Genomic DNA, 25,125 nt, shown 5'->3' on the forward strand with positions numbered 1-25,125 from the left:
CCTTTTTCTCTGTCCCTGATGCAGTCACATGCTGGCTACCACAAGAGCACCACTTACCTTCAGATCCTGTAGGTAGATTTTTACCATGCTCACTTTCTCAGACTCCTCTGTAAGCTCCACCCTGCTGATGTTTGCAAACTCTGCCAGACTTGTTATGATGTTTAGCTTGCTATTGATAATCTGGCTCACCCCATACTTGGCACCCACCAGCAATGCAACGTATGATTCTCTGTCCTGTAGCTGTAGGGAGAGAGGTTGAATCTTTAGCTGAAATCTAAGCAGGAACCCATTTGCCTGTGCTGGGCAGGGACTCCTCAGCCACCCATTCTTTTGTGGTATCTTTTAACACTGGACTCCCTTTACAACTGGACTCTAGCCAGCTGCAAAGGGAGCCCCTTGTTACTTACAGGCCGTCAGGTCACCTGCTCCTGGCCGTTCTCTTCTCTGACTTGGGGACCGCAAGTTTCCCTGTGCCCCCAAGGCAGGTGGCCCCAGAGGTGCACCAGGCATCTAACAGATCCAAAGAGGTGGTCAGCAGCAGCTTGCTATCAGAAGTGTCACCTGGCTGGCTGTGCCAGATAGACCTAGTAAGACCTACTGGAGCTGGCCAGAAACTTCAAGAAGGCGTTTTTTGGACCCACCTATACTGCTCAGCACTCCATGAACTGTTTGTGGTCCATCATTCATTACAGATCCACATGGGGAGAGGCAATTAGCCAAGAAACCTCTTGCCTGAACAGAATTCTTTTTTACAGAAAGGTTTAAGATTGGCCAAAATATTTTCATAACAGTTGTTTTTTGAAACATGCTCAGATCTTAATCTTTGAATACCTTTTGACATTCAAAACATGGACAGATTTCATCTGATGGGCCAGTCACAAACTTCAATTAGGAAACTATGCATAATTATCAGGTAACTGTTTTGTTATTGACTTCAGTGGAGCTATGCTGAGTTACCCTTGCAGACACCCTGGCCAATATTTACCAAGAGGTCCCAAGGAGGGGAAGAGTGGTATTATACTAGAGCTCATTGAAACAGCATCAGCAGAGCCAATATTACATTTTCTACAAGCATCAAAGCAAAGACATGGAAGAAGGCTCAGCTGCTAGTCTTATGTCAACAGTGTAGAACAATATTTAAATATTCTTGCTTTAGATAGGGTTTGCTTTGGTTTAGAGCTGATCTTGTTCACCGGTGGAAAAAAAGGGTAAAACTACTCCTTGTGTCCTGGATTTCCAGTTATTGTCCAAGTATACTGCACGGAAGATGCACAGAGGAGGCACTGAGACAGCATATCAAACCCCAGTTACATTGATAAATAGCACTCGTACCATCAGGGTGGCATTAAAGATCTTCCCATTGTACATCTTCAGGTCACTCAGGATTTGTAGGTAGTTCAGACGCACTTGGACTGCTGCGAGCATATGCTTCATTTTGCAAGACAAGAAACATTGTTTAGAAACATGACGGAGAATAAGATTCGTCAGCTAGCCTATTGGCTAGAAGACATTCTTTTCATACAGGACACAGTATTTGACCAACACATAAAGCTTGCTTTCCATATGCAATAAATCTGAATAGGACCATACTATATTACCACAATTACCATCTGACAACTGCACAAGCAAACTGCATCACAACACACTATATGGGGAAATTAGGGTGCATATGCTGCAGAGATTACAAAATGAAAATACAAGGGGAGAAAAAAAAAAACCACAACAAGCAGTCACATAGAGAAGAGACCCACACAGGAAAGACATGCCCTCTTTGGCCTTGAGAAATGCTTCCAGTATTCCAGGAGGCACCTCAAACCCAGGCCACGCATACTACCTTCTGCCGAGGGTCCAGCAGGATCTGGTTCCGCTTCATATGGTAGCTGATGGCTTTCTTGATATCCTTCCCTCTCATGTTTCGAAGCAGAGTTGGTGAGATGAAGTTTTCAATTCCCCAGTCTCTCCTGACAGAAAGACAGGAAGGGGAACAAAAGAGGTCCCAACTGTGCTGTCCCACAGCAACAAGAGAACATGCTGAATGGCAGCCAGCTGATGGGGCTGGAGGAACATGTGGTCTCATGTAAAACGCCTGTTTTTCCACTGTTACGCAGGTAACAATCTAAAAGGTCAGTAAGCATATTGGTCTTGTCTGTCCTTGCTACGCGCAGGATGAAAACTGTCTTTACTTCGGTTACAAGATTACCATGTTTCAACATCTCTGGTCCCCTACACCTAAAAATTTGGCACATCTGTTTTGCTGAAAGGTTTACTCAACTGAAGAATTAAATATCCATCAACTAAGAACGGCATACTTGTCTGTACTTGCTTCTCACTCTCCACTGACTGCATGTGGTCGAGTATGTCTGGCTGTACACAGGGAATTAGTGGCACTGTATAGGGTGGTTTTGGCTCTGTGGTGCAGTTACAGCACAAATGCCAGTTACTTAATGATTGACCCACGACAATTTCTTAAAGCAGGGCTGGTCTTCAGGGAAAGTTTGATTTAACATCACTGGCAGGCAGCACAGCACACCTGCTGGTTTTTCTGTAGTTTTCCGGATCTTATTATTTCGCATAAGGACTGAAATTAGGTATTTCTGGGAAAGTTCTGGTGGGTGAATGGATGTAAAGTACTGACTGTGAAAAGTTGGTGATAATTCTCTCTCCAAATTACAGCTTGTGTATTTCAGTATACTGGCAGAAGCAGCCTTAGTAAGCACAATTAAGCAGGAGATTTGCAATTTGATTTCCCTCCTGAACCAGAATCTCTGCCTGGTTAGGGAGATGCTCAGATGTTATCATACCCATACTATTTAGGCAACTCAGCAGGTTAAAGACAGGGAGGCTCAGGAAGCTAGCTACCTTGCGTTAAAACACCAGGCAAAATGAACGGAGTGTAGTCTCCTTGGGTCAGAAACAGTCTCCTAACCGGAACTAAACACTAGGCAAACATAGAGATGATGACACTATTTTTTCCAGGCTTACTCACAACGTAACACAGAAATTTTCGAACTTACTCAATGTATTTCAAGGATACTTTCTGTGGGTGAGCACAAGCATAGATTCTCTCTTGTATGTGTAGAGCAGCCAGACGTAACGCCACACTGCATTTCATTTCCACAGCAAACCTTTCCTGAAGCACATCGCTGCAGCTCTGGAACAAACTCAGCTCAGTTAGCATGATGTCACTATTACAAAGCTCAAAAAGAAGTCAGGATAAGACCTCCTATATGACTAGTATGGGCCAAATAGAGGAAGTCACCCAGCTCATTTCATTGTCATTCTGTTAAAAAGCCAAGCTCGCAAACTGATTTAAGAATTTACTGCAAGTTCAGTACAAATGCTTTATTCTTATATGCTCTGCATTTCATATTCACGTAACTGAACTGGCTTAAAGCATGCTTCAGCATCAAGAAGAAATGAGTACTGGATGGGAAAAGATCCAGAATTATGAAATGCCTCAATTTCACCTGCAGGTAAAGATATTCGAAGGCAACTGGGTCTTCCTGCAGGAGGTCTAAGGGATCCTTTGGGACAAAGCAAATTCTGAAGAGGCACCGGTAGTCGTGGGATTCTCTTTTTTGGACCACCTGCAATGGACAAACAGCATCATGCCAGAACAACTGGTGCAGTCCCTCCATACATGCATACTGAGCACCTGGCTCATATGAACTCACAGAAATCATTCAAAGCACTGGCAAGTGGGATGGCTGCAGATCAGCCACTGTCCTTAGCAAACACAGGGAGATGCTTCTGTATTTATATCTTAGATTCTTTTTCTGGTTTTCGCTTCTTCCTGTGGTAGTGCCCAAACAGCATTTGATAGAACTTTATTAGTATCTACTGATCTCATATTTGTAGCATAAGCATGACAGAGGTTTCAAGGCCATATGAAAATTGCAAAGGGGCAGGTTTCTCTGCTTTAAAGTTTAGTCTTCAGATACAGCAGCCCAAAGCAGACACTTGGATCATCATCATAATTTCACTACAATGTAAAATCCCTGGGTTATATATTAGCATATTTAATTCTGGGCAAATCCAGTAAAAGTTAATCAACAAAATCTACACAGAAATTCTCAGACACATGCTTAAGGGATAGATGGTATTAGCTACCAAACCTCTCTGCATTACAGTGGATCACCAACCAGCAAAGCGTCATGTTCATACTGTTGACTCACAAGTAGACTCATTCTCCCACATAAGATTAGCTCAGAATTACTAACAGAGCTAGCAACATATTTGTTTCCTTGCTAGGAGCTTGATCAAAGTTGTTGTTTGGCTGGGTTAACTCTCTTTGTCTATCAAGGAAACTGCAAATGGCTCAATACACAGCTATTTTAAGACAATTTCAACTGATCCTCTGCGTTGATGGGCCTGTCTGATAGGTGGCACAAAACATACTTGTTCCCTGATTGCTCTACGTAATCCAAGCCCTATCAGCCTGTGGGTATTGCTTTGCAAGTTCTCTAAAGGGAGCAAGGCACTTCTGAAAGCTCTGTTTCTCAGGGGGCTCTGGCTAATGCAGTGGTAACACATGCAAAAAGCAGAGAGAAGAGGGAAGCATCTCTCTCTGGAGATGGGGCAAAGCCCATTCTCTTGTGACACCTGCGGAGTTGGGCCTTCTCTGCACCTCACTAGCTACAACTCACTGGTATCAGTGCCCCCTAGCACGGCTGTGGGGCCACGCAAGGGGTTCTCCACACCTGCTCAATGAGCTCCTCCTCATGCAGCAAGTGGACCTTTGCTGCATTGTACTGCTCCTCCAGGGTGAGGGCGAAGTGTGCAATGCTCCGGATAGAGAGCTTCTCCTTCAAGGTGAGAACAATATCCTGGGAAGGGAAGGCACATGGATGGTCAAATAATTATAGTTGTTGATCAATACTAACACACTCAGGGTAGATGATTCCAGTCAGCCTCTGGAAGCTGTGTGGGAAAGCAATGAAAAGGCAGCGGCCAAACCCAAGAGTCTCCACAGCCAAGAACAAGCTTGCTGCAGCAACACAGCAGCAGATTTTTTAGTGGTGTTTCACAGTAAACCAGTGCCTTCCTTTCTTCACTGACAACTTCTGAACACAATGATCTAGACCACAGAGGTCTCAAGGTTAGAGAAAGCCTGTAAGTTCATCAGAAGTGGAGGTACAGATGATGACAGACTCTCTGTGATGCCACACGCAAGCTTGGTGGTTAGCTGCTGTGCTATCTCAGCAGGACAGCCAAGCAACAAAAGCGTACATCGGCCAGGCAGGACAGTGTTCAGTGCCACCCATGTCCACTGATGCTATCCAGCGGGCAATGAAGGGAGCCAAAGGAACTGCAGGGGAAGCATGGGAAGAACAGATGAAGGCAGGAAAACACATTATTTTTAGTAGGTCAGGACGTCAAGGGAGGGAAACTGCAGCTTGCTAAGAGTGCAGTAAGATGCAAATCTTCAAGATGTGGTAGACATCAAATTAATTTCCTAGAATTGCATTGCCTGGGCTGCTTCATGTCCAAAGTTTTTGCATTACAGTTTTTAAGTTTGGTGGTTTTGAACACTTTGTCACCTTCAGTTCGATTGTTTGCTGTTAACCATTCTAGCTTTCTAGAACTCTACAATACTTTTTGAAGAAAGTGAAAAGAATTGGTGAAAAACATTTTTCTCCACCAAACCCCAAGAATTTGAAACCATAATCATTAGTGAAAATCTTACCAAATTTGATGTAATATTTCAGTTATATGAAGAGTTCTGTTGGAATACTAAGCATCATGGAAATAAATGGGTTTTTGGCAAACAGAAAACATTATGAAAGGCTTGACTAAGTACAAACTGAAACAGAACTCCTTCAATGCATTCAGTTCTCATGGGGTGAGCATAAATATTTGACTTGTATCAGTTTTATGCAAGGATCTCTAACACAACAAAGGAACTTTAGAAAACAATTATTTCAGGAAGTATTTTACACATTTGAGTGTTACTGTGAGGATGCTGGTGAGGGTTTCACTCAACTCCGGTACAGAAAAGGTTGTTCCAGGTTAGAGGTGAGAAACTCAAGTCAAACATGAGGAGCTAATCCATCTTTTAGAAATAAATCCCTTGCAGGTGTACATTCAAATCCTTTTTCAACTCATGCCCCACCTCCTCACTGCCTCCTTGTTTTATTACACTTTTTTCTTTTTATTTGCTCAGCAAATGATTCTCACAAGGTTTGCAGGGACTTCACTGCATGAGTAGACCACAACAGTTTTGTGAAGTTGGGATGAAGCAGACAATAAAATTCTTCTTCAAGAAAATTTTCATTGCATTACAAATAAATTCTCCTTGCTTTGCCCTGAATATTCTTCCAGCCCAATTATCTCTAGTCTGGTCATCACATATCTTTCCACAGTGACTGCACTGCTGCACTGCTGCAGGATAATACTTAACACTTAAAAGAAATTACGGCCTGCTATCAATGTCAACGAGCCAAGTTCATTAACTCCAACAGAAACAGTGAGCAACACTGCAGATCAGGCCAGAAAAAAAATCAGTTTTTAGGCCTCAATCTAAATAAGACAATTATGGAAAGTGTTGTATTAATGGCTTTAGAATCTGGTGCCTTGTACTTTGAAGAGAATAATGGTTAACTCATCTGTGATGCTTCCAAGCACAACTAATCCTAGGGAGGTGGTGCTGCTTTTCATCTCAAGGGGTTCATTGGTTTTCAAGTCCCTGCAGGGAAGATGTTTTCACCAATGCAGAAATGAGGCTGCAACATGGACGTGGGCTTCAAATAACAAGGCAAAAGTGCACTTGCTGAGCTCACACAATACCCACACCTGGACTCCACTCTCCACGTCCCAGACCAGGAAACTTTTTCTCCTTCTCAGGTATGCACATCATCAGTGCTGTATTAAACAACCTTCTCCTCTGCATTTGGTCATGTGGCTTCCTAGGAAAGCAAAGTTTGTGTGGACAGCTGGTGATCTGTCAGTCCTCCAAGCAAGCTGTCTTCTTGCACAACTTCAACCACACTTAACAAAGTTGTAGTGGTCTCCTAGCCAAGCTCCTGTAAGTTCTGTGAAAACCAGTTGCTGAGAAGAAAAAGAACCAAAGTAACGCTTCCCCTTCAGGAAGGACAAGGAAAATCCAGCTTGATCAGCAGCAGTTGACAATCCAATTGGCACCAGCTGGCCAGTGCAACTAAGAGGTTGCAAGTTCCACTACACACACTGTTGCAACTGGACTGAATAGAGGTGGTGGGAATGAAGACAGATAACCAAGTTACCTTTACGGTAGTGCTTGTCTCAAACCTGAAAGCTTTTGTCTGCCCATTTTCCAAGTATACCTTGAGAACGTTTGGCATACAAAGAAGAGAATTCCCCTGCAGAACATCAACAAAAAAGAAAACAGTAATTAATCATTAGACATTATGCCTCTGGGCACCAGGCTGCTCTGCCTGACACAATACATCCTAGTATAAACCATAGAATGGTCTGGGTTGAAAGAGACCTTTATAGACCACCTAGATCCAATCCATCTGCCACAGGGAGGGGCACCTTCTGCTAGATCAGGTTGCTCAAAGCCCCATCCAAGCCGGCCCTGAACATCTCCAGGGACGGGGCTTCCACAACTTCTCCGGGTAACCTGTTTCAGTGCCTCACTGCCCTCACAGCAGAAAATTTTTTCCTTACGTCTAATCTAAATCAACCCTCTTTTAGTTTAAAACTGTTACCCCCTTGTCTTATTACTACAGGCCTTGGTAAAAAGCCTCTCTTTATCTTTCTTATAAACCCCCATTGAAAATATTGAAAGGCTGTAATAAGGTCTCCTAAGATCCTTCTCCACACTGAACAACCCTCTCAGCTTTTCTTCACACGAGAGGTGTTCCAGCCCTCTGATCATTTTTGTGATCCTCCACTGGACCTATGTTAGCAGGTCTGTGTCTTGCTTCCTGGGCTGAACACAGCACTCCAGGCAGGGTCTCATGAGACCATTGAAGAGGGTGAGAATCACCTCCCTCGATGCCATGCTTCTGTTTATGTAGGTGTGCTGGGTCTGGCTGGGATGGAGCTACCTTTCCTGCAGCAAACCACACAGTGCTGTGCTCTGCACGTGCAGTTAGAACAGCGTTGGTATCACACTAGTGTTTTTTCTATTGCTGAGCAGTGCTGGCTGGACTCCCTCCAAACCCCACAGAGCCACCCTGCTGGGGGTGGGCAAGAGGTGGGAAGGGACACCACCAGGGCAGCTGACCTAAACAAAAGGGATATTCCATACCATACAGTGTCACACTCAGCAATAAAAGGTAGGGAAGGGGAACGAGATGGGGGGATCTCGTTATGAAGACATCTCTCCTTGCAAACAACTGTTACGCTTATTAGGGCCCTGCATCACAGTCTGTGACCGAACATCGCTTACTGATGGAAAGTAGATTTTTTTTTTCTTCTCTCTCTGCTTCCACACAGCCTTTGCTTGTTTTTTTCCCCTCTTCCTTTTCCTTTTAATTAAATTATCCTTATCTCAACCTGTGACTTGTTTTTTCTTTTTTCTTTCCAGCATACCTTCTTCTTGCTTTTCTTTTGAGTTATGGTGGATTTGGGCTGCCCAGACAGGTAAAACCACCAGAGTGGATATTAGGATATGACTAGATTTTTGCAGGCACACACTGCCAGCTCATATATAATTTTTCATCCACTAATATCCTCATATACTTCTCCATAGGGCTGCATTCATCATCCAGTCTGTTCTGATTGGTGATTGCCCCAATTCAGGTGCAGCACCTTGCACTTGGCCCTTCTGAACTTCATGAGGTTCACATGGCTCCACTCCTCAAGCCTATCAAATGAAAATCTTTCTCTACTTTTACAACTGTCTTTTATGGCACCACTTATTCTGTAAGTATGTTCCCAGGACAGAGCAAGGGAAGGAGAGCCTAACAAATACCTTTGCCAGGTATCTCCGGCTAGTTCAACAGCTGCACATGGCCCAGATATGCCCACTGTCTGGTTCCCACATAGCATAGGAAGACCTGACAGATACAGAAAAGCTGAGAGCTATCCTCCCGCCTTATCAGAGAAGGAGAAATGGCTGTCAGAAAAGACATCTTCCTGTTACTGGGCACTAACCTCCCACTCTGACACTTTCCTCCCACTGGCAGCAGCCATGCCTTCAGCTCGAGACATACTTAAATCATCCATGCTACCAAAAAAGCACCTCCCTTGAATGCTCTGTGAAAGAACTGGGAACATATTATATTCTTTCTGGAGCTGTCTAGAGTTCTTCCTTTAGTAGAGGTTATTTGCACCTTCCTTCTTGTTTTTAGCCTTGTTCTTGTTCTTCTTCCGTCCTGAGAAAGCTTACTCCTCCATCCTTGGACTTGACGTTCAGCACATCTTTATGTTCTCGAAGCAGCATATTCCTCCAATTTTAAAGCAGTTCATTCTACTTCTCACGACATTCCCAAGGTTGAAAATGGCATTTTGAAGATGACCTCTCTTATGTTTCATTTGCTGTGCAACACCTTATAAATCTCACAACCTTAATTGCTTTTGATAGTGAGTCCATATGCCATGTAAGTACCACAAGTAAGAATATAAAGACACTTCTGAATTTTGTTCCTTGTTTCTCCACTGCCTGTTTTGTTGGGTTCAAACAACTTACAGTCACCACTGAGAAAAATGAGCAAACATTGCCACTGCTCCTGAGCACAAGCTCTAACTCTTTCATGCTAAGTAACATGAACACATCACATTTTTGACAGCCTTTGCTTCCTCCAACAATTTCAGAAAAGTTGTGCTGGTTTACACCTAATCCAATATTTTTCTAGTAGCTCCACATATTGTCATATGAATATCACCTTGTGCAGCCAGAACTTGAAATCTATATATAAATTCTCATCTACAATTTAAGTATCATCACTTTCCTGGTCAGATCCAATTAGCTGACCAGAATATCCAGATGGGATTTCTCTCCTTTCATGCAGGCTCTGATAGACTACTACAAATTCATTCTGAAAGCCTCACCTATTGCTTAAGCCTGTACCCCTCATGTTTTGTCTGGTACAAGCTTGATTTACTCCAGATTACAGCTAGGCCCACAGGTTCTAGTAATGCATTGACTGATGCTGACTTCATGATCCTGAGGGACCTGACTCTTGCATATCATTCAGCTGTATGGAAATACGTACTGCGCTCGTAACATAAAATGGAGGCTGGGTAGTGCTGAGGCTCATCAACAATTTATGTTTCTAAACATAATTGTTATGTTTCAGGTTTCAACTGCAAAAGGCAGCTTCTGGGTTCCTTCCAATTGCCATAGAGATAATTTAGTCATCAGCATTAATGCTCCATTAAGATCATAAGAGCGGTGTATTTACTGAAACAGGAGTCTGCAGTTTTTCAGGGCCACGATACATTTGGCCAGGGCCAGGAGGAGATAACCCAGGTACTTTGGCAGAAAAAGAACCAGCACTGACAGCAGGATTCACCTCTTATCTTTAGGGTTAGGATTTGTCATGCCCAAACTTTAGTCTAGGTTTACTACGGAGAGAATGGCAATTCAAGAGATGACTAGTACATCCCTTGGTGGCAGTGTCACAGCTGTCTAATGCTTGCATAAAGTTTACTTAAACTTTAAGTGGCAAAAGGATAGAAGTAGCACATGCAGATATTTTTCATTAGCCCTAATAAGAAAATGAAAGATAAAGCCTTCTGGAGATGCCAGCACTTCACCGAGGAGCACAGGAAACAAGGTGGGACCAAATGCCTGGATGAAAATCCAAGTCAGACAAGCACAGTGAAGGTACAGCCACTCTGTGGGTCCTGGCCATGTTGACCCAGCCCAGCATGGGACCCATTTCTTCTCAGCACACAGTGCTCACAGTGCCCGTGTGCAGCCATACCCCACTGACCTGTGTGTGTCCATTCACCAGCACTTCCTCTGCAAAACGTACTTTCACAGGGTTTGTTTTCAGCCTTGCCCTCTTCTCTGCAGTGAGGAACGATGACTTAGGCCCACCCTGAAAAGATAACAGCACTCAGTTGGCAGCTTGGCCTGTTGTACCCATGCACAGAAGGAGCAGCCCACAGTATAGTCATGGGTGCAATCACAGCCAATGCTGCTTCCACCACACCACCTCGCACCTACAGAAGCGGGAGACGTTAGGAGCCTCTCATCTTCCTGCACAATCCAGGCATGCTGCAGGATTTCAGACCTATCTGGGCAGTCACTGAGCCCAAACCCAGCTGCCCAATAACAAGTGGACAAACATGCAACACATACTGTGCACAACCAATTTCGCTACATATTTGTACAGTTACTGTGTTTAAGCATCTGCCCAGCTCTTGCAACGAAACCAGGATCCTGCAGAAAACCTGTTAACCCAACAGCTGGCTTGTGATGGGTATCAACACAGGATACCATAAACTGTCACACACAGAGTGCTTGAAGTCATAGACGAAAACTCTTCTATCAGCATATCACATGAACACAGCAGTGTATGTAGCACTGATGCAATTTCTAGAGCATACTGACCTATTGCAAGTGTTTTAAGAAAACTGCAAGGCTAAAAAGACAACTTGATGTCATCGTGCTGCTGTCACATAACCACAATTTCACCATGACACTTTCACAAGAGATAACATGAGCTTAGGAACCGGAACCACTAGGTTTTTGTACCAATAGGTCCCTCCTCTTGTAAACCACGATATTCCCTACAGAGATGCCAACAGCTGATCAGAGACAGCATCTCTTAGTATCCACCCAAACAGCTTCCAGGTGGAGCACTTATCACAGTCTCAGCAGAGGCACAAATGCCTCCCAGCCTGCCACAGAATCATCTTATTCCAAGCGCATTTGGCAAGGACAGAGGAAGAGAGGTGGGCAGGAGTCTCTGTGCCCTGCCAGCAAGTCCTTCTAGAGACTGCCAGGGCACAGAGAGCATCATGCCCATCAGCTACTCCCAGGAAAGCCTGGACCATCCTGTCTGGCATGGCCAGAGCAGCCACGTCAGAGGGTCTGATAGCCATCAGTGAGAGTTGTTACCTCTCAGCTCTAAGCACAGCTGCCTTCAGAGTGGGGCAAGAGCCAACCCCAAACCCAAGAGATAAGCTGTGGCTGTACTTGGAGGTGTCCTTAAAGTGACCTGCAAAGGAAAAGACAAAAATGGATTTGTGTCCCATTTGCTTCTAAAGCAATGCATAAAGGCCTGTGAAGGGTTTTTCCAAATCTCATAAAGGGTTTTTCTAATCTCTTTTTCTCTGAAAAGCAGTTGCATTTCCCCTTGCTGGCTGACATTCAAGTCTTGTACATCTCTCATTTATCTTTTATCTCCAAAGCTAGACCAAGCATTGGCAAGACTTACTGATGTACTGGACATGGGAAATCAAATTAATAAAAGACAGGAAGCCACCACTCATGGGATTTGCCTAACACTTTTCTGTTACTTTGGCTTTGTGCACATCTGTTCAATGCCAACACCTAGGAGACTTTGTGCAGGAAAAAGGTATTTAGGAGGCTTTGTCTTTAGTGCATTTTCACTGAACTGTCAAGAAACCTCATTAACCTTAAGCCTGAGAGCTCCAGCAACAATTCTGAAGGAAACCAAACATTTTTCTTTTTTCAAAGAACGGAGCTAAATTTAAAAGTCCAAACAATCAAACGAAAATAACTTCCCAAAATGCTTTGCTAGAGGGAAAAAAAAATTATCTCCTACAGGCCGCTGTCATACATCAAAAGAAGCCAAAAAGCACACAAACCCAATTTTGTCCTTGCTTTGCAGCTCAGCTTTTACCCACTTTGAAATCTATGTTGGCACACAATTTATGCTGGCAGTACACCCCTGCTGGTGATTTTTACACTGTAGGAATGGGCAACCAGCACTAAAGTTTGTACTAAAACTTGGCTTCTCTTCCCAAAGTAGGATCAACACCCAGGTCCCAGACCTTCCTAGAGATAGATCAGGGAAGCACAACCCAGCCGGCACAAGCAGGCTTGCTTGCTCAGGAGAGAGATGGAAGAGTAAAGAGCAGGGGAGGAATTTATAGGCCAGCCCTTTGCTCAGCTCAGTCACAGGGCCTGCTGAACTATCAAGGGGAAATCCTCAGGTGATTAGTACTGAATCCTCAGGTGATTCAGTACTGAATAGGCAGGCAGAGCCCAGAGAAAAAGGGATAAACATTTTCCCACAGTCAGAAGGAGTGCTAGAAAGCACCCGAGGCTTGAGAAAAACTCAAGAGCTTTAAAGGAGCACTGAGGGTGAGGGCAGGGTGGTGGTGGGGGATTCCACAGCCTCAGCATTTGCCTTACAAGTCCTGGAGTGTAGAAGGCTTCCTGACCCCTCTGGGGCCAAGACAGCTGTGGCACGTGGGTAGCACCCATGCTGCTCCTGGCAGGCTGGCACGAGACATGGCATGCTGGGTGAGATGCCTGTGGCCTTGGGGGAGGCCTCCCCATGGCCATGCCCTCCTGGCTCACAGGCGGCTGATGCAGAACCATGGCCAGGCACCTCCTGAGCCCTTCTCAGGATGCCTCTAGCTCCAAATCACTCACTGAGCCCCCCGCATGGGGCAGATTCTGTGGGGGCTCTTGCCCCCTGACCAGGGGAGCTGTGAGGCATTACCACTGATTATCGCTAGAAGCTCTTCAAAAGGCACAGGTGTGCACAGTAGTTCCTTGCAGCTCCCTCACAGCTTCGGCCAAGCCCATGCATCCTGCAAGCCACCCCATCTGCCCCACCTTCCCAGGGCTGCCCAGGATGGGAAGCACAGCTGCTGAGAGTGCTTGAGAAGCCATTTACCGACGTGCTGCGCAGGACGGTTAGGAAGAGCTCGTCACCAGCCTCCCTGTAACAGAGACAGATGCAATCAGCCAGGGTCAGCAGCTGCTCGTACCGTTGTAAACCCTGGTGAAAGTGGGTTCCCACACTTCCACTCTTTGCCCCCGTCCCCTTGTCCGGACAGGGTGAACAGGACCATACCTGATCATGTCAGCCACCCGTTCAATGGACATGTCCTCTACCATGGTGGAGTTTATCCGGAGGAGCTGGTCACCTGGCAGCAGCTTCCCATCAGCAGTGCTCCCTGTGGACAATTGGCACATTGTTAGTCATGGACTGGCAGACCTCCTTCCCGGGGGATGCACACTGAGCTCTCCTCTTCCCACCCACCACCCGCTTGCCTCAGCAACTCCCTCTGTGTGGCAAAATAAAAAGGGGCCAAGAGGCTTGGGGCCCTGATGTGAGCTGGTACACTCAGCCTGTATTCACACCACCTAGCCTGGGCTGCTCTCTGGCCACCAAACCTCTTAGCAACCCTCTTGTGCGTGCCTTGTCCATTGTCACAGTGCATTATACAGCACTCACAGGCACTGTGTGCCTTGGGCATAGTGGGGATGTTCATAGGATCTTGGGAGGCCACAGGATGACTGAGAGGGATCACCAGACTGCCTGCTACACCTCTCCCTGGGAGAGAGAGGCTACGCTCCTGGCATAATGATGGCCCTTGGCCACCCAGGAGAGCATGGAGGTCTTTTCAACCACACTGGTTGCTGGGAAGACCCACAAAGAGGTTTTCTGAAGACTAACAGCCACAGGACCCAAGAGGCTACAGAGCAGGCAGACTTCTGGTCTGAAGAACAGAATTGTGCAGGCAGCCCCTGGCTCCATTACCACAAGCCTACTGGTCAAGGTATTTTATTTCTCAACCAGACAGGTTTGCCCACATAGCACACTAGCACCCAGCACCCTGGCACACAGAAAAACACAGAACACAAAGACAAAGGGTTGGAATTAAACACAGGACTTTTAGCCATGGCCAAGACTTAAAAGGACAAGTTTCTCTGTGTCTGTTTTATTAAAACACTGATGCTTTCAGATTAGGAAAAAAGAAGAGCCTAACAAAAACCACTCCATCTACACTTTTTACCCTTGAATATTCAGCTAATTTAGTCACAGGTTTCACATGGGGGGATGTCACAGCCTACATAGCCTGCTGGAGTCAGAGCCCAGACCACTCTTCAGCTACCTTTCCCACACCATCTACCTGTCCAGCTTGGGCAGTTTTTCCTCTGGCTGTCAGACTGTTACCAATGGGGGTACAAAGCAAGATTTTTGTGTATCTATTAGGAAAAACAAACAAGCAAACAAACAAACAACAAAAAACACCTTAGAAGCAGAGTTATGTCCCTTCTTATGGGGAAGAGTTGATTTGCTCGACCTAAGCAGAACTCCAGCTAGACTGCCTGTATCTAGCAGTGATCCTCTCTCTATTACAGGGCATTAAGCCCAGACAGCATTTTCGGCAACAGGATCTCACTGCAGAGTAAGAACTGTAAGATTAGATAAAATTCTTCCTTGGCATTTCAAATTCAACTCCAAAAAGAACTTTTCTTTCAAACAGCTTTTTGTGTCTCTCAAGATCAGCTGTGTCTGAGTGCAACCAAACAATTCATGGTGAAGCTGGCACTGTTTTAGATTTCCTCTGTGCTGTGAGAAATCAGACTCAATCAGTTCAAGCACTCTGCATGTCACGGGCACACAGGCTTTCTCTCTTCAGAGATCAAGGTTCACGTGCTAACCATAGGCATCTGGCAGAAGTTTATCACAAAGGCTATTTGGGACAGCTCAGGCTTCTCACACATATGCTTGTAGGGAGAAGAAAATGGTGCTTACCTGCAGTGACAGATGCAATTGTAAGAGGAAGGTTTGGGCAAATCTCAAAGCCATAGTGATGGAGGACCAAGTCTTTGTACACCGTGACAGTGAGCCTGACATGGCTGGCAGGCTGGCCTCTGCCATCCGTGGTGGCATTTGTCACAGGCAGTCTGCCACTGTGAGACAAGAAATTGGTGATTAATTAAGATATAGTCAGAAAAAATGTTATCAAAGGGGCTTAGATTCCACAACCCCCCGATTTCAATGGGCTGCACAAATATACATAGAGGTCAGAACTCTTTTGGGTACCCATGGGAGTCTCCATGGTGGGCAGGCCAGCAGTGCTCCCCTGGGCTCCAGGGAAGTGTGAAGATAACAGGCCAGCAGTACCAGGCAGTTGCAGCCACAACTCTTTCAGCCACCTCAGTCCAGTGGTTGCACGGAAGGAGAAATCCAGGTGAGCCCCACAGCAAGCCCTGACCTCCATGGGTCCAAGCAACACCTTCACCCAGCAATGTGGTGAGAGAATTTGCAGCTCTCAGCTCCTGCCAGGATTCCATCCAGTTTAATTTTGATTCACAGACCTTAGAAAAGCAAAGCAGATACGGGCCACGATCTCTTGCAAATGCAACACTGCCTTGTCCTTAAGACCTGGGCCAATGGCAAGACACAAGAGTTACAAGCCCATCTTCAAGAGAAGCACATTTCACATTGAACAGTATTGTGTTTCTGTAGGTATGGTTCACAAAATAGGAATGGGTGAAAGAAGGAACATTTGGCCCACTTGAAAATGAGGGAGATGCTTGAAAACACTGCTTATTTCTATGGAATGCAGTATGCATATTTTAAAGGAACTGTAACACTGAGCGAGAACTGCGACCTATGACTCTCCACGTTCACTGGAAACAAGCTTGTGCTGTCTCTGATCAAAGCTGATCAACAAATACAATGTTTACCTGGACGCACCATCCCGGGAGCGATGAAGCCATTTCGCTACCATTTGCTCTATTCGACATGCTTTACGTGTCTGGATTAAGTTAGTCTCCAAATCTTCCATTTATCTGAAAGTGATAGAAATCACAGGAAAAAAAAAATCATAAAAGATAGAAAAGTCTGAACAGTGCCTAGAAGATTTAACACCACCAACTCACAACTCCTGTTTCCCGTGCCTGCACTTTTGTTTTGTCCAGAGTGGTGGTTATACTGCATTAAATTCTCATAGCAGAGAACAACCTAGTAGTCTCTGCAGTCCTTTCTCAAGGTATCTGGATCCTGCAATTTGTTCTCTCAGAAAGGGAAAACTGAGCTTTCTTATGACTATGGGAAATGCCTGGGATCTCCAATTAATGTGGTCCTGCCCAGGACCACATCCAGATGGTTTTAAATATCTCCAAAAAGGGAGACTCTAAACCCCTCCGGGCATCCAGTGCTACTACTGCTCAGTTGAAAAGTGCTTCCTGATGTTCACTGGGAACCTCCCGTGTTTCAGATTGTGCCCACTGCCTCTTGTCCTGGCACTGGGCAGCACTGAAAAAGATTCTGGCTCCATCTTTGCACCCTCCATTCAGGTATTTATACATATTGAGATTTCCTCTCAGGCACTCTGTTTTCCAGCCTGAACAGTTTCAGCTCTCTCAGCCTTTCCTCATAAGACAGACGCTCCATTTCCTTTATTGTTTTCATGACCCTTTGCTGGATATTCTCCAGCAGCTCCATGAATGCCCTGGGGAACACAGAACTGGACACAGCGCACTAGGTGTGGCCTCTCAAGTGCTGGAGAGACGGGAAGGATCACCTTCCTCGACCTGCTTGGCAATACTTTCTTTCTCTAATGTAGCCAAGAGTACAGGTGGCCTTCTTTACAGTGAAGGCTCATTGCTGGCTCATGTTCAACTTGGCGTCCACCAGGCCCCCTAAGCATTTTCTGCCAGGTTGCTTTCCAGCTGGGTGGCCCCCAGCATGTCCTGGTGCCCAGAGCTGGTTTTCTCCAGGGGCAGAACTTGGCACTTCCCCTTATTGAACTCTGGGAGGCTCCTAACCCAACAGCACATTTCTCCAGCCTGTAAAGGTCCCTCTGAATGGCAGCATGACCCTCTAGCCTATCAGCAACTCCTCCTGGTTTTGTCATCTGCAAACTTGCTGAGGGTACACTCTGCCCCATCATCCAGATCATTAATGACAACACTAAAACAGGACTGGACCCAGTATTGACCCCTAGTATACAGCGCTAGTTACTGGCTTCCAACGTGAACTTCCAACTCTGGGCCCAGCCATTCAGCCAGTTTTTGATTCACGTCACTGTCTGCCCATCTTACCTGTACATCAGCAGCTTCTCTATGAGGTTCTCATGGGGGGCAGTGTCAAAAGCCTTAAAAAGTCCAGGTAGATAATGCCCACTGCTTTCCCCTCATCCATCAGGTTGGTCATTTCATCATAGAAGCTTATCATATTAATGAAGCATGACTTCCCCAATGTGTATCCATGCTCGCTCCTGCTGATGATTTTCTTGTCCTTCAAGAATTGACCCTTGACTGCCTTCGGAAGGCAGATAACTAGTATATCACCTCATTGTGAGGGGTTTCCTGGGATTAATATAACCACAGAAATTAAACGTAGAGCAGTAAGGAAGCAGAAAACTGAGTGGCCAGTGCAAGCTTCTGCACATAGCTCACAAACTTAAATTGAGTTCATAAATGATCTCAAATGAATTTCTCTAAATGAAGTCCATAAACTTAAACCTGTCTCTGGTAAAACTGATCTAGAGTACTGATGTCTACTAATGCTAGAACTCTGAACATATGTGGTTCCAGAAATAATCAGTGAAGTGAATGGCTCATTCTGGATCTTCTAATTAAAAGTTCTAGTTAAGCAATATGAAAATGGTCACTCAGCCAACCTGTTCCTTGTGCTTATACCTCCTACTGTGAAACCTATGGGATGGGGTGTGACACAAGCAACGTGGTGAAAAAGTGCATCTACCAGGGTAGTAAGGAATGACTCCCAACCCTCCAAAATAGGTTCTGTGAAAAAGGTTAGGCAGTCAAAGACCCAAATGAAGTGCTGTTATACACAAATGCACACAGTATGTGGTAACAAACAAGAGGAGCTGATAGCCACTGCCCAGCTAGAAAACTGCAATTTGATTGCTGTCACAGAAACTTGATGGCATGAATCAAATGACTGCAGTGCAGCAAGCAATGGCTATAAACCATTCAGAAGGGATAGGCAAGGAAGGAAAGGTATGGGAAATGCCCTATGCAAAAAATGGAACTGGCTGCACAGAGAACAGCAACGCACAGATTGAGAGCTTATGGATGAAAAACAGAGACTAAGCCAACAAAGGAAAATTTGTGGTTTATATCTACTACAGGCCACTCAATCAAGGAGAGGATGCTGAGAGGAGTTCTTTCTTCAGCAACAGTAAATATCATGCTCACAGGCCCTGACCCTGCTAGGGGACTTCAACCAACCTGATATCTGCTGGAAAAGTGGCACACCAAACTGCAAGCAGTCAAGGAGACTATTGTAGTGTGTTGAGAATAACTTCTTAGTACAGATGATGGGAAGACCAACAAGAAGAGAGATGTTGCCAGACCTGTTATTCACCAATGTGGAAGAATTTACGGGACAGCTCAAGACTGCAGGTAGCCTGGCCTGTAGTGAACATGCCCTGGCAGAATTCTCAATCTTGAGCGATACAGGATAGGCAAAAAGTAGAGTTAACACCCTAAACCTCAGAAAGACAAACTTTAGGCTGTTTAGGGGACTAGTTCATGGGATCTCTTGGGAAACTGCCCTAAGAGATGAAAGGGAGAATGAGAGCTGGGAGATATTTAAAGACATTTTTCTTCGGGCACAAGAGCTCTCAATCCTGACATGCAAGAAGTCAGGCAGGGAAGACAGGAGACCAGTTTAGCTAAGTCAAAACCTCTTAGCCAAACTCAAAGCAAAAACAAAGTGCAGAGGCAGGAGATACACATGCTGGAAAGATTATAGAGAGATGGCCTGAGAACACTGGAAGTGTACCAGGAACCACAAGGCACAGATGGAGCAGAACTTGGCCAAAGATGTGAAAAAATAATCCAAAGGTTTCTTCAAGTACACAGGACAACAAAGATAGATAAAAAACTGTGCACCCCACAATGAGTGGTACAGGAGACCTGCCTACAATCAACATGGAGAACTCAACTTCTTTGCCTCAATCTTCACCAGCAAGCTACATCACCCAAGTTGCAAAATCCAAATACAGGTACTTGGAGAATGACATAATGCTGATGCGCCAGGGGAGTTTTAGGTTGGATCTTAGGAAGAACTTCTTTACTGAAAGGGTTGTTAGACATTGGAACAGGCTGCCCAGGGAAGTGGTGGAGTCACCATCCCTGGAAGTCTTGAAAAGACGTTTAGATAGACGTTTAGATAGTCTTTAATAGACGTTTAGAGCTTAGGGATATGGTTTAGTGGGAACTGTTAGTGTTAGGTCAGAGGTTGGACTCGATGATCTTGAGGTCTCTTCCAACCTAGAAATTCTGTGATTCTCAACATTTTTGGAGATGACATCAAGTTGTGTAATGCAGTTGACATGCTGTACAAAGGGATAGCATCCAGAGGGACCTTGGCAAGCTTAAGAGGTGGGCCCGTGCAAACATGAGGTTCACCAAGGTCAAGTGCAAGGTCCTGTGCCTGGGTTGGGACAATCCCAAACATGAATACAGACTTGGTTACAAGTGGATCTTGCAACCCATGAAGCCAGCTACATCCTGGGCTGCATTAAAAGCAGCATGGCCTGCAGGGTGAAGAAGGTGATTCTCCCCTTCTGCTCTTCTCTCGGGAGACCCCGCCTGGAGCCCTGCATCCAGCTTTGGTGCCCCCAGCACAAGAAGGACAGAAACTTGTTAGAGCAGGTCCATAGGAGGGCCACAAGAATTATCTCTGATCGTCCAAAGGGCTGCTCTCATCCTCTAATCTTCCGATGGCTGGAACACCTCTCCTACAAAGACCGGCTGAGAGAGCTCGGGTTGCTCAGCCTAGAGAATAGAAGGCTCTGGAGAAAACTTACACAAGCCTTCCAGTACCTAAAGGGGTAAAGACAGGGAGGGACTCTTTAGCTGGTAGTGTAGTGACAATGGGCAATGGTTTTAAACTCAAAGAACGTAGATTTAGATTAGATATTAGGAATAAATTCTTTAATACGAGGGTGGTGACATATTTGAACAGGTTGCCCAGAGAAGTCGTGGATGCCCTATCCCTGGAAGTGTTTAAGGCCAGGTTGGATGGGACTTTGAACAAACTGGTCTAATGGAAGGTGTCAAGTGGAAGGTGTACTTGCTCACAGCAGGGGGACTGGAACTAGATGATCTTTAAGGTCCCTTTCAATCCAAAGCATTCTGTGATTGTTTTAGTCCTACTGAAATGAAGAACTGTGGCACTGAGATCCTCTGGCTCAGATTTATTTAACTCATTATGACTTTAATTGCACCTAAAAACGTTTAAAAAAAAAAATGCTGTTTCTTTCGAAGATGTGAAGGTCAGGTCAGCTTCCAGACCCCTAAACATAATCTGCCAGTCTACCTCTGCTCTACAAAGCCGGCTCATTAGTAATTTTAATATCATACCTTCCAAGTTACAGAAAGCCTGTAGCCACCATTCTCATTACTTGTTCAAATGCTGTAAAGAACTGTGGGCTGCAGGTGGACCAAATGCAAAATGAATCAGAAAATATGTTTGCATCTACAAAAAGTTATAAATAATATCAACACTTCGTATTTCAAATATTGACAAAGAAACAATCACCTTTCACACTGTCTTCCACTCAATCTGCAAGATTTGTAAGTCCTCAGCTCTTGATCTTCTGCTCAGACAGTAAACTCAGCACATCAGGGATATTCTTTGTTATGCTGAGATGACAGCAGCTGCTGATCCATGGCAGAAGCTCTGCTGCAAGAGAAACATTAGTAAGTGAATATCAGAATAACAAGATATAAAAGAGATGCTTGGAAGCTGACAGAAATGAGGCATGAGACATTTTGTCTGAACACAAGCTGGATCTCTATTCCTCTTCACATTTTCCACTCACTACATTCTTCCTAACAATGATGAAAGGATGGGACCAATATTTGTTGATTTCTCTTTTGCTTCCCCGGAAGCTGTTTTGGCCCCTTTCACTACCCAACCACATAGCAATGGACAGAAAAGAGGGTCATAAAATTCAACCCTTCATTTCTTTCATGAGCATTTTTTTGGCTGCTCTTTCTTATGCAGCACAATCAAAAAGTGATTCTAGCCACACTGCTCCTACACCTGCCTCTGAACAGCATCTTTGAGCTGAAATGAGCATCCTTGCAATCAAACAGTACTTTCTGAAGGAAGAAATAGATTATTGGATAGGAAATCTGGCCTCTTTCCAGATGGGTGACTGGGAAATAATCATAGCACAAGTACAAGCATAGCAGTTCTGCAGCCAGGAAGACATAAATCGGACATTTCAAGCCAAGGCCTAATCATTCATCATCTACACTTAACATCATTCTTTCAGTCAAAATATTTCACCTTCTCTGTCTGTAGGCAGCCCTAGACACTGTTACACGTGTGTCACAGTGTGGCCGCTCCGTCCTCTATCCCTGCCCCTTATATTTTTCTTCTTTGCAGAAAGGACAGACTTTCCCTTCCATACTTGTGCTGCCCTTCATAAAAAAAGGATTTCTGGAGGAAGTCTGAGTCCACATGACAAGGACAAAAATCTTGAAGAATGAACACAAACGCTCAGAAACCCTTGATGGAATATAAAAGAAGAAAAAAAAAATCACTCTTCTTCCTGTAAAACATAACGTTTGAGATAGGCATCTTAAAAGAGAATGCTTTGGCAGTTATTTCCTTATAGCAGTGCAAAACTCAGTGCAGTAGGGTTTGTTTTCTTTCTCAGGGTATCCCCTGGGCATGCAGGCACCTACACGTGCTGTGTGTGAAAATGTTATCCATCCCTTTGCATGTACAAACCAAGCTTGTGTGACTGGCACCTCCTCTTTGTTTCAAAACATCCCCAGAAAAGCTCTCACCGGAGTCTTTTTCCCACTTGCACCTGCCATTTTGAAACGTTTTTGGATCAAGTCCTCAAACACATCATGGAACTGCTTGACTGGACCAGAATCATGATACCAAAAGATCCTTAAACTTTGTTAGAGGAAAACAAGACTTTGAGGAAAGCAAAGAACTGCACAAACAGAAACAGTTGAAATAACCTGTCGTAAAACATCTCTAGATGTGTTCCAGCCTTACTGCCACTGACCTGAATCACAGGTCTTCTAGAAACATCATTCTCAGTGATGACTACAATACAATCAAAATAGCGCACCCTTTCCTTCCCCAGTTCAATAACATATACTGACAAAGAGCTTCTTCGACCTCCCAAGAGGGAGGCTTAAAGAGCTTCTTTAAGGCTTCTTCAACCTCCCAACCTCAGGCCAGCTTCCTAGTCACTCTGCAACAATGCTTGCAGGCAGAGATTATCATGGAAGTACATAGTTCAGGCACCTAAGCTCCAGCTAATACTGTGCAGCCCTGACATGAAACCTTGCCATGCTGAGCTGAACTGTATGACCATGGAAGACACTGAAACCTTGCCTCTGGCCACCCTAGCATGCCATGGACCAAATACTAGCAGCAACCTCCACAGCAGCTGGGGTGTTGAAAATACAGGCAAATAAGATTTAATGTCAGTCACTGCCATGATCCAAAGCATAAATACAGCGCTTTGTGTTGGTTCTGTCTATTTTTCATTTAAATCAAATCTCTCTTTTTGTGCATGATCAAAACCTGAATACTAGGTTAGATCTTTAAAAAAAAGCTGTATGTTGTCCCTCAGGAGCAGCTCAAAGTTCCTAAAATAACCTCTTGTCCTCTTCCCAATTGTCCTTTATGGGGCTGTTGAGTCTCACAGAAGGTGCAAGACTGCTCCATTCATTGAAGCTAATTAGGCCTCAGCATCTTTTCATATCCTTTGAATCACAGAATCACAGAATTTCTAGGTTGGAAGAGACCTCAAGATCATCGAGTCCAACCTCTGACCTAACGCTAGCAGTCCCCACTAAACCATATCCCTAAGCTCTACATCTAAACGTCTTTTCAAGACTTCCAGGGATGGTGACTCCACCACTTCCCTGGGCAGCCTGTTCCAATGCCTCACAACCCTTTCAGTAAAGAAGTTCTTCCTAACATCTAACCTAAAACTCCCCTGGCTCAACTTTAGCCCATTCCCCCTCGTCCTGTCACCAGGCACGTGGGAGAACAGGCCAACCCCCACCTCACTACAGCCTCCTTTAAGGTATCTGTAAAGAGCAATAAGGTCGCCCCTGAGCCTCCTCTTCTCCAGGCTGAACAAGCCCAGCTCCCTCAGCCGCTCCTCGTAGGACTTGTTCTCCAGGCCCCTCACCAGCTTCGTCGCCCTTCTCTGCACCCGCTCAAGCACCTCCATGTCCTTCTTGTAGCGAGGGGCCCAAAACTGAACACAGTACTCGAGGTGTGGCCTCACCAGAGCCGAGTACAGGGGGACGATCACCTCCCTAGCCCTGCTGGTCACACTGTTCCTGATACAAGCCAGGATGCCGTTGGCCTTCTTGGCCACCTGAGCACACTGCTGGCTCATATTCAGCCAACTATCCACCATCACTCCCAGGTCCTTCTCTGCCTGGCAGCTCTCCAACCATTCCTCTTCCAGCCTGTAGCTCTGCTTGGGGTTATTGCGCCCCAGGTGCAGGACCCGGCACTTGGCCTTGTTGAACTTCATGCAGTTGACCTCAGCCCATTGGTGCAGCCTATCCAGATCCTCCTGCAGAGCTTTCCTACCCTCAAGCAGATCGACACATGTGCATAGCTTGGTGTCATCTGCAAGCTTACTGAGGGTGCACTCAATGCCCTCGTCCAGATCATCGATGAAGATATTAAAGAGGACTGGCCCCAGCACCGAGCCCTTTGATGGACGGCTAACTTCCTGATCAGATCTCTTGGTCTTCAACGTAATCCTAATGATGTTGAACTTCAGTAGCTCCCCTGGAAAAGGAGCAGAGGTGTCTCTGCCTTGCATGCAGTGCTATGGGGGTACTGTGCTCTACAGCAGTGAAAGCCACTAGAGAATGAGCTGTGAAAAAACATGACACGGCTGTGCACTTCAAGATGTCTTCTGCTTTTGCCTTCTCGTGGCAGAGACACAGCAATATAAACAAGTCCACAGTCCTGCTGGTATCCAAACTGCAGCTATTCCTGCTAAAAAGGCTTGTGCAGGAGAATTTTACCTCCAATGTAGCTGGCAACTGATCCTCAGACAGTGCAGTTTGGAGACAAAGTGGAGCTGCTCCCTGCACAGGCTACCCAAACTCGTTAAGGCCTGCTATTCCCTAGAGACCAGTCACCTTCTACGTGCTGCCATCACAAGCTCTAAGCAGAAACTGCAGCAGCAGAGTGTTTTCTTGTGCAACGTGGCTGATCTTGGTTTGGAGAACAGCCCAGAAACACTCTAGCTTACACTCAG

The 25,125-nt window shown here is 45.3% G+C and overlaps 1 protein-coding gene across 10 annotated transcripts in view; it reads right to left on the reverse strand.

The window, feature by feature from the left end:
• The window catches only part of LOC311427664 (FERM and PDZ domain-containing protein 1-like), a 43,327-nt gene that overhangs the window by 8,253 nt on the left and 9,949 nt on the right, over positions 1-25,125 (reverse strand). For 5 of the 10 annotated variants that reach the window (XR_014687468.1, XM_084505190.1, XM_084505188.1 and 2 more), the window contains exons 2-14: positions 21,396-21,539; positions 16,562-16,666; positions 15,624-15,781; positions 13,932-14,034; positions 13,752-13,797; positions 10,866-10,973; positions 7,242-7,337; positions 4,701-4,826; positions 3,468-3,587; positions 3,015-3,151; positions 1,835-1,961; positions 1,333-1,428; positions 58-240 (exon numbers count right to left, since the gene is read on the reverse strand). Coding sequence is in view for 9 of the 10 variants with exons in the window: in XM_084505190.1 (XP_084361316.1) it covers positions 58-240; positions 1,333-1,428; positions 1,835-1,961; positions 3,015-3,151; positions 3,468-3,587; positions 4,701-4,826; positions 7,242-7,337; positions 10,866-10,973; positions 13,752-13,797; positions 13,932-14,034; positions 15,624-15,781; positions 16,562-16,662 (1,401 nt within the window). In the remaining variant the exon portion in view is untranslated. Of the gene's footprint in view, positions 1-57; positions 241-1,332; positions 1,429-1,834; positions 1,962-3,014; positions 3,152-3,467; positions 3,588-3,674; positions 4,647-4,700; positions 4,827-7,241; positions 7,338-10,865; positions 10,974-11,998; positions 13,700-13,751; positions 13,798-13,931; positions 14,035-15,623; positions 15,782-16,561; positions 16,667-21,395; positions 21,540-25,125 lie in introns of those variants that run through there. The other 5 variants (XM_084505189.1, XM_084505191.1, XM_084505193.1 and 2 more) reach the window with 5 other exon arrangements.

The sequence above is a fragment of the Aythya ferina genome (assembly GCF_964211825.1).
Source record: "Aythya ferina genome assembly, chromosome: Z".
NCBI classification, from domain to species: Eukaryota; Metazoa; Chordata; class Aves; order Anseriformes; family Anatidae; genus Aythya; species Aythya ferina.